Source organism: Aegilops tauschii, chromosome 5 (genome assembly GCF_002575655.3).
Source record: "Aegilops tauschii subsp. strangulata cultivar AL8/78 chromosome 5, Aet v6.0, whole genome shotgun sequence".
Taxonomy (NCBI): Eukaryota; Viridiplantae; Streptophyta; class Magnoliopsida; order Poales; family Poaceae; genus Aegilops; species Aegilops tauschii.
Genome location: NC_053039.3, coordinates 490,842,001 through 490,853,053, shown reverse-complemented (window position 1 = coordinate 490,853,053; position 11,053 = coordinate 490,842,001). Strand labels below are relative to the sequence as shown.

The window sequence follows — 11,053 nt, the reverse complement described above, 5'->3', positions numbered from 1 at the left end:
CATGTATGATTTTGCGACACCACGTTGGGACGGTTATTTTTGCTGCCTACAGATATCTGTCCACTGCAATTGTGTTGGAAGCAAAGATACATGTAATGACACACCGAGCTTCCGGACATTGTGCAGTCGTACTCGTCTATGACCCTATCTATCTTAAGAGACGAGTCACTTGTCCGTTCTCCACACGGTCATCTTGCATTGGAGATCAAAGCCCTCAGAGAGAATCAGGAGTTTATTCCGAAAAACTTCACCGTAATCTGAATAGAGTAGCAGATTGCCTCGCAAGATACAGCTGCACTGAATGTAGCAAAGCAGTTTGGCTACACAGAGGATCACCATGCACTGCGCAATTCTTCTCTCTTATCTACTCCCTCCGTTCTTAAATATAAGTCTTTTTAGAGATTTCACTATGGAGTACATACGAAATAAAATAAGTGAATCTACACTCTAAAATATGTCTATATACATCCGTATGTAGTTTGTAATGGAATCTCAAAAAAGACTTACATTTAGGAACGGAGGGAGTATAACTCTATCATCTTGGAATAAAAACTCCCTTTTACCCTGAAAAAAAAAACAGAGTGCCAGCAAAAAAATATGAAAACAAAGATGTGAATATTCCTTTCTTCGCAAACGAAGAAGGATCGGATCGGGGATATTCATTCAGCCAGGTCCCTATGCGCTCACGACGGGATCACCAACAGCTGACCGACGATTCCAAAAACAAGCTTATCGCGGCCCCGAGGGCCAAAGCACCCCATCCCGCAGCGAAAGGGACGCGCGGGACGGATGGAGACGAGCAGACGACGACGGAGACGCTGCAAGCAACAGCAAGGAGGATATTCCCCATGCGTGCCAAGAAGAAGAAAGCGCCCCTTGCGACCAAAGCGACGCGCATCACAATAATCCCAAACTGGTTTTATAATTGCTGCTGATCATATAAATTATGCGGGGATAATCCCACACCGAACCGCGCCAGTCCGTCTAATCGGCACATGCTCATCAGAGCGATCGGGCAGCCGGCGTGCGAATCAATACTGCATTATACTAGGCCGTGGATAAGCACAGACAGCAAACAGATGCGGTGGCAGGAGTAGTTATTAATGTATAATAGTTGTTGACCCACGACAGGGATGATAACAATGGCGATTAGGGCATGCAGGGGACAGCGACGTGCAGCTTATCGGGGATCAGTGCAGCGCGGGCGTCCCAGCTCATGGTCAGGATTCCGGAACGTGCCGCGGTTTGCTTCTTTCCTTCCTTCAATTCTCCCTGAAGATTTGATTTTGTCTGTCGCCTGGACACTGAAATATTTACTCGCTTCACAAACAGCCCCGAAAGGGTTAGGCGAGCGCGCACCAGTTGCAGAAAAGAATGGCGCGGTTCAGTCGAGGTCGCCATGCGAAGGAGAAAACGGAGAGCGCAACCATGGCGCTCTTGTCCTTGAGTTCCTTTGGTTCAGAGGACCTCGGTTTTGCTGCGATGCTGACATGCTGTTGCTGATGAAATTTCAGCAACATGGAATTTTCACCTGGTCAGAAAAGGGCAGTTCAGCAGGTAGTACAAGGTTGACGCTGAACATTCATATGCAAGCAAGAACCGAGTAGCAAAAACTGTAGCACCTTTATTCATCATCTCAAGTTCTCAACACAGCAACAACTGAACAATATTCGAATCTCATTTATATATGTATGTAAGTATTTTCTCGGGGCGAAAATTGGTGGTCTGCCCGAAGCGCTCGCGAAACAAAGCCTCATGTACATCACAAGAACAAGGCCATGATCAGTTCATTTTTTGGGCGTGGGATCAACGCCCAATATCCCTGGATCCATGGCCTGCACCACACCCTCTGGATCGAGAGTGCATGCCGTTATTGTCATCCATGCCGCAAAGCTATCTCTACCTCTCTCATGAAAATCTCCGACGGTAGTCCCAAAGCCTTCAGATCACCTCCGGCTATAGCCTACCGACCTGCCGTCTTCCTCGGAACTGTCGCTGCCGGTGAGTGCCGAGACGGCCACCCCTGAAACAGAGAGCTGAAGGGGGCCTTCAGGGGACCGGGACTGCGAGCTGCTTTGCTCCTGATGAGCCCAGAGATCGCCCACCAGCATAACCGGATGGCTGGCTGAAGAAGAGCTAGGGCACCTCTGGTTGTGCAGACGGTATTTCTGAACATCAACATGATACAAATTAGTCTCAAGACAAGATATACAGATAGCATTTCAAAATGATGATTGTTCACAAAAATTTGCACATAAAAGGATAAAACGATTGCTAACCTGGAGGTGGCTTTTCACTTCATCGTTGGTGAGGCCATCAACTTTCATCATCTCCCTGATTTGCTTTGGAGTGGCAACTGCAATCATCATGGAACAATTCTGTAAGGACTCCAATATTTTTCGAATGTTCCAACTAGAGTAGCACATACAGCTAGCATTTGGTTAAATTATGGCTCAAGTACCTTGAGGGCCACCGAGTTGGTGCAAGGCGGCAACAAAGTGCCGGTGAAGCTCCGGCGACCAGCACCGCCTTGTCTTCCTCGACTGCTGGTCATGAGTCTGCAAGCCAGGCCCCGGGGGTGGCATGGGGGCAGCAAATTTTGCGGCGATAGCCTGATGGCGGTCGTCGACAGGGGGAGAAAACTGCCTGTTCGCAGCCGGAGAAATCATGGGCAGAGCAGGCAGGCCTTGTGTGCCAACAATCTTGTCGTCCCTGCCGAAGTACTGGGGAGCCGCCGGCGGCGGCATTGCACGGCAGCTGGCTGCCATGGGCGCACCGATGGCACCGCCGAGCAGCATCGGCTTGGACAGGGCGCTCTCCTTCCTCTGCTCCTTCTGAAACCAAAGAAATGAATGGATTCGTTTCGGTCAGGATCGAATTTTTTTTTACAAAGAAATCGTATCGCATAGCAACAACTTATATGGAGATAATAAAGATCAAACCAGAGCGAAAGTAAACAAATAGAAACGGAAAGGAGTGAAGATGTACCACGGGATCGGCGGCGTCGGTGGCGCGGCTGTCGACCCAGAGCTGCGCCGTGCTCATCCATTTCCGCTTGTCGTTGTCGTCGGCGTCGCGGCGCTCGCTCCTCTTGGCCGCCTCCTCCTTCATGAACTCGATGACTGCACGACGCGCAACCGCACAAGGCGTCAGGGAAACGAACCGGCCGGCGCGCGAATAAAATCCGAACAGAAATTAAACAAACATAAAAATCCATGAGGATGAACGGATTGGTCACCCACCATCGGCGAGCAGGCGGGCGCAGAGCGGCAGCTCGCGGCGGAAGACCTCGATCTTGCGGCGCTCCTCCTCGAGGCCGCGGATGCAGGCGTCGACGGCGGGCGCCTCCTTGGCCGCGGCGGCCAGCCGGCCGGCGGTCTTGGCGACGAAGAGCTTGAGGTCGAGGCCCAGGTCGAGGGGCATCCCGATCTCGCCGACGTCCAGCCCCATGCAAACGGAAACGCACGGATAACCAGGGAACACGCCACCGCTCCCGATCGAAGGAAACCTCGGCGGCGAAGGAAGGAGGATGGAAGGAAGCTGGTAGCGCTCGGAGAAAGTCTGGTTGGAGAGGAGGAGGATAGGAATGTGGTGGGGGATCTGGAAGGAAGGTGCGCGCATATATAGACGGCGCGGGGGAATCTGCGAGCTGGACCGCAGGATTTGTTCGGCCAGAGGCCCTGGCTGGTGGCCTGAGAGAGAGAGAGAGAGAAGAAGGAACCGTGATGCGGCGCGTGGGGTGGTGGGTAGGGGCGCCGCGTACGTTGCCGATTCCTCACGTCGCGCCCGGGGCGAGAAACCCGCACTCACTACTCCGTCCGATCGATCTCGAGCCACCGCTTCTCACGCACCATTTCATTTTATTTTTCTTCCTTTTCTTTTTTACGTGCTGGGCTTGCGTCTCCCGGTTGGCTTGCCAAGTATAGCCAACGGAATTATGGAAAAAAGATGCGCACCGCCTTTGTCTTGTTCCTGCGTGCGTGCATGGCGGTTTAACCAGCTTGCGCCTCACGGCGTGATCCTTAATTTGGTGGATCTTCTCCGATCGTCAGGGCGCCGCCGGCCCATTGGTTTCGCACTGCTTCTTCTTCTTCGTCCTCTTCTTTCTTGTTGTTGTTTTTCAACAGAAGAATGCATACACTTGTTGCCACGGTGCATGCATGCATGCAGTGGTGCTCTTCTCTTCCGTGGAACGCTGGTCTAGAACCGAGGTGCCTTTGCTTACACGCTTTGTTTTGTTTCTTACTGTACAGCAAACACGAGTTTATGTCACGTGGTGGTGCACGCACGCAAAAGAGAGAGTTTGTAATTACGTGCACCACCCGACATCGGCACTGTCGATGCACTGTAAGGATATGCATCGGTCGATGTGGCAGCATTATTAGCCAGAGACGTTTCGATTCATCAATCAATCACATGTCACCTCAGCAAAACGTACGACCAGTGGCACTACTTTGTCTGTTCTCCCCATTTAATCTCGCTACGTGAAAAAGCAGAATTTTTTCTTTCCCCATTGCTAAATCTCGATCGACTTAGACTTAATCAAGTCTTAATCGATGTTATATTCGTGTTATCATACCTAGACATCCGTGCAAATAAATTATTTTCTTTTCTTTTTTTCTTTTTTATATGTTCTATCACTTGACTGGGATTTGGTTCGACTAAGATCTAGCCACATCCATTTTCTTTTTCGAAAAAAATCTAGATCTATTATAAAAGTTCATCGGAAATACAAATCGCCTCAAATATAATAAAATTTACATTGAGATCTGTAGACTACCATCATCGGCTGCCTCTCCGCCGCTGCGGCCCCTCCTATCGCCGACGTCACATCCAACTCCGGCATTGCCCACGGGGCAAATGTGACGAGGGTCTTGTTGCTTTTACGCAACAAGGATCCTATTGCGATTGCAACGACGGTGTGGCAAATGTCGGCGGTGCTGCTGTGGCATGCGTCGGCAATAGCAGCCGCGTTTCTGCAACATCACCTATGTTGCAAAGTTTTCTGCAACATCACTCTGTTGCAAAGGTGAAGATAGGTTTATGCAACAGTAAATCTGTTGCAAAGGTGAAGTTGAAGCTCATGCGCACGATGCTGCTATATCCAGTGCCTCGCGCCCCGGCCGATGTTTTAAAAAGACAAGCCAGGCGATGCGTAGCATGACCCATATTTTTTAGGGAAGAACTCAATTCGTAGGGATGAGGTAATCAAAAGGAAAGAAACGATTAGTTGGATTGGGTTTGTTTGATGCGGCCGGTGGACTCATGCTGGGACCACATGTCCAGCAATTTTCCAGCCATGTACTGAGGTATGATGGGAAAGGAAGGCGCGTTGAGTTTTTGTTGAGGAAATGAAAGAAAAATATTTGATTTAGCTGAAATTGGTAGGTTTCGATTGTGTTTTGAGAATTGGTAAGTTACGATTTGATTCGTTGATGTGGATTCAAACGAATTAAGAGGGAGAAACGGAAACCGTGTGGAGGTGAACGATCGAGAGGGAAAAAACCAAATTGAAGGAAACAAAATCAACGGGGTAGGTGGAGGTGTATGGAGAAAAGTGATGTGGAAAGTGGAGGCGTAGGGGAGGGGGTGGAGGCGAACATACAAAAACCAAACCCCTTGTTGACATCAGATTTTGGCACGGTCAAGAACTTATTTAAGATGGTCTCAAATGGAGAAGTGATCTACATGAAAGAGTTCCGTATTATTGATATGAACATCTTTAAAGTTTGGGTCATCGCCGTCCGATTTCATCTCGAAGGCCGAGACTATGCTCAAAGTACTAAGATCTTATATTCAGAGTACAGTTTGGCCAATTAAGCCCCCAAGACGACCCCAAATGGAAAAATGATCTACACGGGTTGTCTTCGTCTCGTCGAAACGATCGATTTTGATATAAAAATCATCCAAATCCGAGTTCGTATGTAAAAGTTAGAGCAATCGGAGTGCAGCCCTGTCACGAGGCGGGATATGGCGCGCCCCACCACACACATGTGTGATGGGTAGCGCGAGGGAGTAGCCTGTTTTGCGCGACCAATTTGACCTTCAAGATGACCTCTGATCAGAAAACGTTCAACATGAAAGTTGTTCGTCTCGTTGAAACGGTCAAGATTGCTTTTGGGCACGTTTCCATCCGAGATCTTTTACCACCATAAAAAAGACCCGCAAGGTGCAGCCAGTTTAAACCAAACATTTTTGGAAAGTTCGGACAAAACCAATCCGAATTTGACTAGGGTTTTGGACGTGAATCCAAGCCTTTTCCTTGCACGGGAAGTCCAGACGCCTCTTATATATCTAAGGGGTGACGGCCGATTGAACAACACACAATCGATCAAATCATCTACCACTTTTTATTTTTTTATCTTTTCTCCTTAATCCTAGTTCTTCTTCTTCCTCATTCTTCGTCTGTTATTCTTGTTGCAAGGCGGCGAACCTCGAGTCCCTAGGGGCGATCAGGTCGACCTAGGGCAGCCCATAGCCGCCGTGCGCCCTGACGGGGTCCCTCCCGGGCGTGTGGGGTCTCGGGTCAACAAAAGCGCCCGCCGGATTGCCTGCGTACCGCGTTTCCGGACGGGTCTCCTTCGACGTGAGCTGCGGTGCATCACCCCCGGCGTCGAGGGTACACGGTGACGTGTTCGTGTGCGAACACACTTTTTGGCGACTCCGCTGGGGACGAAGCTTCGAACGGTCTTCGGCACGTTCTTGCTACGAAGAGATCGTCGTCTAGGGTTTGCAATCTACAAAGGTAATATGAATACCCAATTCCCTACCGTAGATGCAAATAATTCATATGGTGTTACTAGATCGTTCAATGAGTATACTCTATCGGTCAACCCTAGTTTTTTCAATCATGCATCTAACTACGTGCAAGGGCCGATTCAAAGTAATTTACATGCTTCAACTTTTTATGATACTAGTAACATGAGACATATGTATTCCAGCTCACATGCATCGGCAACCCAGCAAATTCATATGCCGATGAGCAACATGATGAGTTCGATTAATCAATTTGAAACACCCCAAATTAGAACTTCTAATAGCATGCAACAAAGTATTTCACCTTCTTATTCATCGGCAACGAACTTGCAATATGTCAATCCCAACTTGCCGATGGATGGGAGAATTGGCCATGCTAGTACTAGCTATTCGGCCAGTTACTCTCAACCATCAAATGCTACACCTCATGTTAGTAATTTTTCGGCACCATACACAACTGTAGATGCTCATAATTCGGCTTCACACCTTCCTGGTTATAGCCGAATAAATGTAAATTCCAAAGGAGCGGTTGTGCCCAATATTGTAGAAGATGAGTTAGTGGTGGCTGCATTGAAGAGTTTAGCCCAAAATAAGAGGATTAGTGCTCTTTGCCTTGAACAACATGAAAAGGGGCTATTTCCTGATTATGCTGCAATAAAAGCTAGAGTTTTGCAAGAAGATGAATCTTTGCCAATTAATAAATTGGCGAGCAAAAATATGGTTTTACAACAATGCATATGCCTTCACCTAGTACTACATCATATTATACACCCCCTACACAATTGCAAAATTTTGGCAACACCCGTGTGTCGTTGCCGAAAGAATCTAAAAGCATTGGGAGGCAATCATATCCGGAGTGGGCTGAAATTGAGAAAAAGCTTAAAGCCAATTTTGCCGCTCGCCGCCAGAAACAAATAGAAAAAAGAATTGGCTCAGATAAAAGAAGCATTGCCAATTGGTAGTATCAATGAAAAGAAGGGTGATTTGGAACATGAAAGTGCTTCGATTGAAAAAGCCGAATCAAATAGTATATATTCCGAATCCATCAAATCTAAAGAGGCAAGCATTATTGAGAAAGGGCATGGCAAGCATAGCAAAACAACCATGCTTGATTTTTCTGAAGTTAATGGAACCTACTTCCTGCCCTATGAGTTCCGCGTCGTAGAAATTGACAAGACTCAAGGACAAAAGCAAGTAGCTGAACAAAGTTCGGCTGATAAGGATCTTCAAAGTAATGATGCACGGAATAAAGAAAAAGATGATGGCAAGGCGTTGGAGAGTCATGCAAAGACGAAGCAAGATATTGTTCAAGTCACACCACCATCGTGCTCTCCCAACGTATTTGAAGAGGTATGCATAGCGAGTAATTTACCTATTTTCAGATTTGCTAGCGACTTCATTATTGACACATCTATTAGAAAAATCCTCATAAGTAATTTTGAAAGACCAATGAAGAAGGGTAATTTACTGTTGGAAATATGCCCTAGAGGCAATAATAAAATGGTTATTATTATATTTCCTTGTTCATGATAATTGTCTATTGTTCATGCTATAATTGTTTTATCCGGAAATCATAATACATGTGTGAATACATAGACCACAACATGTCCCTAGTGAGCCTCTAGTTGACTAGCTCGTTGATCAACAGATAGTCATGGTTTCCTGACTATGGACATTGGATGTCATTGATAACGGGATCACATCATTAGGAGAATGATGTGATGGACAAGACCCAATCCTAAGCATAGCACAAGATCGTGTAGTTCATTTGCTAGAGCTTTTCCAAATGTCAAGTATCATTTCCTTAGACCATGAGATTGTGCAACTCCCGGATACCATAGGAGTGCTTTGGGTGTGCCAAACGTTACAACGTAACTGGGTGGCTATAAAGGTGCACTACGGGTATCTCCGAAAGTGTCTGTTGGGTAGGCACGAATCGAGACTGGGATTTGTCACTCCGTATGACGGAGAGGTATCTCTGGGCCCACTCGGTAATGCATCATCATAATGATCTCAATGTGACCAAGTGTTTGGTCACGGGATCATGCATTACGGTACGAGTAAAGTGACTTGCCGGTAACGAGATTGAACAAGGTATTGGGATACCGACGATCTAATCTCGGGCAAGTAACGTACCGATTGACAAAGGGAATTGTATACGGGATTGATTGAATCCTCGACATCGTGGTTCATCCGATGAGATCATCGTGGAATATGTGGGAGCCAACATGGGTATCCAGATCCCGCTGTTGGTTATTGACCGGAGAGTCGTCTCGGTCATGTGTGCATGTCTCCCGAACCCATAGGGTCTACACACTTAAGGTTCGGTGACGCTAGGGTTGTAGAGATACTAGTATGCGGTAACCCAAAAGTTGTTCGGAGTCCCGGATGAGATCCCGGACGTCACGAGGAGTTCCGAAATGGTCTGGAGGTGAAGAATTGTATATAGGAAGTCCAGTTTCGGCCACCGGGAAAGTTTCGGGGGTCACCGGTATTGTACCGGGACCACCGGAAGGGTCCCGGGGGTCCACCGGGTGGGGCCACCTATCCCGGCGGGCCCCATGGGCTGAAGTGGGGAAGGGAACCAGCCCCTGGTGGGCTGGTGCACCCCCCCTTGGGCCTCCCCTGCGCCTAGGGTTGGAAACCCTAGGGGTGGGGGGGCGCCCCACTTGACTTGGGGGGCAAGTCCCCCCCTTGGCCCCCCCTTGAGATGGGATCTCAGGGGGCCGGCGCCCCCCCTAGACCCCTATATAAAGAGGGGGGGGAGGGCAGAAGCACCCAAGCCCCTGGCGCCTCCCTCTCCCTCCCGTGACACATCTCCCTCCTCCCACAGCGCTTGGCGAAGCCCTGTCGGAATCCCGCTACTTCCACCACCACGCCGTCGTGCTGCTGGATCTCCATCAACCTCTCCTACCCCTTGCTGGATCAAGAAGGAGGAGACGTCGCCGCTCCGTGCGTGTGTTGAACGCGGAGGTGCCGTCCGTTCGGCGCTCGGTCATCGGTGATTTGGATCACGACGAGTACGACTCCATCAACCCCGTTCTCTTGAACGCTTCCGCTCGCGATCTACAAGGGTATGTAGATGCACTCATCTCTCTCGTTGCTAGATGACTCCATAGATTGATCTTGGTGATGCGTAGAAAATTTTAAATTTCTGCTACGATCCCCAAAAGTGGCATCATGAGCTAGGTCTATGCGTAGTTTCTATGAACGAGTAGAACACAAACTTGTTGTGGGCGTAGATGTTGTCAATTTTCTTGCCACTACTAGTCTTATCTTGTTTCAGTGGCATCGTGGGATGAAGCGGCCCGGACCGACCTTACACGTACGCTTACGTGAGACAGGTTCCACCGACTGACATGCACTAGTTGCATAAGGTGGCTAGCGGGTGTCTGTCTCTCCCACTTTAGTCGGAACGGATTCGATGAAAAGGGTCCTTATGAAGGGTAAATAGAAATTGGCATATCACGTTGTGGTTTTGGCGTAGGTAAGAAACGTTCTTGCTAAGAAACCTATAGCAGCCACGTAAAAACTTGCAACAACAATTAGAGGACGTCTAACTTGTTTTTGCAGCATATGCCTTGTGATGTGATATGGCCAAAAGGATGTGATGAATGAAATATATGTGATGTATGAGATTGATCATGTTCTTGTAATAGGAATCACGACTTGCATGTCGATGAGTATGACAACCGGCAGGAGCCATAGGAGTTGTCTTTATTTTTGTATGACCTGCGTGTCATTGAACAACGCCATGTAAATTACTTTACTTTATTGCTAAGCACGTTAGCCATAGAAGTAGAAGTAATCGTTGGCGTGACAACTTCATGAAGACACGATGATGGAGATCATGATGATGGAGATCATGGTGTCATGCCGGTGACGAAGATGATCATGGCACCCCGAAGATAGAGATCAAAAGGAGCAAAATGATATTGGCCATATCATGTCACTATTTGATTGCATGTGATGTTTATCATGTTTTACATCTTATTTGCTTAGAACGACGGTAGCTTAAATAAGATGATCCCTCGCAATAATTTCAAGAAAGTGTTCCCCCTAACTGTGCACCGTTGCGAAGGTTCGTTGTTTCGAAGCACCACATGATGATCGGGTGTGATAGATTCTAACGTTCGAATACAACGGGTGTAAGCCAGATTTACACACGCAATACACTTAGGTTGACTTGACGAGCCTAGCATGTACAGACATGGCCTCGGAACACGGAAGACCGAAAGGTCGAGCATGAGTCGTATAGAAGATACGATCAACATGAAGATGTTCACCGATCTTGACT

At 48.0% G+C, this 11,053-nt stretch overlaps 1 protein-coding gene across 1 annotated transcript; it reads right to left on the bottom strand.

Moving 5' to 3' along the window:
* Window positions 1-1,604: 1,604 nt before the first annotated feature.
* On the bottom strand, window positions 1,605-3,689 carry LOC109785601 (transcription factor HHO6). The gene is made up of 5 exons (XM_020344191.2): window positions 3,243-3,689; window positions 2,989-3,122; window positions 2,462-2,834; window positions 2,280-2,356; window positions 1,605-2,168 (listed from the first exon to the last, which is right to left on the bottom strand). Exons 1-5 carry the CDS (start codon window positions 3,619-3,621, stop codon window positions 1,947-1,949), a joined length of 1,185 nt encoding a protein of 394 aa, XP_020199780.2. The 5' UTR covers window positions 3,622-3,689; the 3' UTR covers window positions 1,605-1,946.
* Between the last annotated feature and the right edge of the window lie 7,364 nt (window positions 3,690-11,053).

What these genes read in the sequence shown, in the direction of transcription:
- LOC109785601 (XM_020344191.2), bottom strand. Translation starts at nt 3,621, where the DNA reads ATGCGCGCACCTTCCTTCCAGATCCCCCACCACATTCCTATCCTCCTC. An exon ending in CCGACGCCGCCGATCCCGTG is followed by an intron (nt 2,835 to 2,988) that starts GTACATCTTCAC and finishes CTTTGGTTTCAG; the next exon opens with AAGGAGCAGAGGAAGGAGAG. An exon ending in AAGTGAAAAGCCACCTCCAG is followed by an intron (nt 2,169 to 2,279) that starts GTTAGCAATCGT and finishes GTTGATGTTCAG; the next exon opens with AAATACCGTCTGCACAACCA.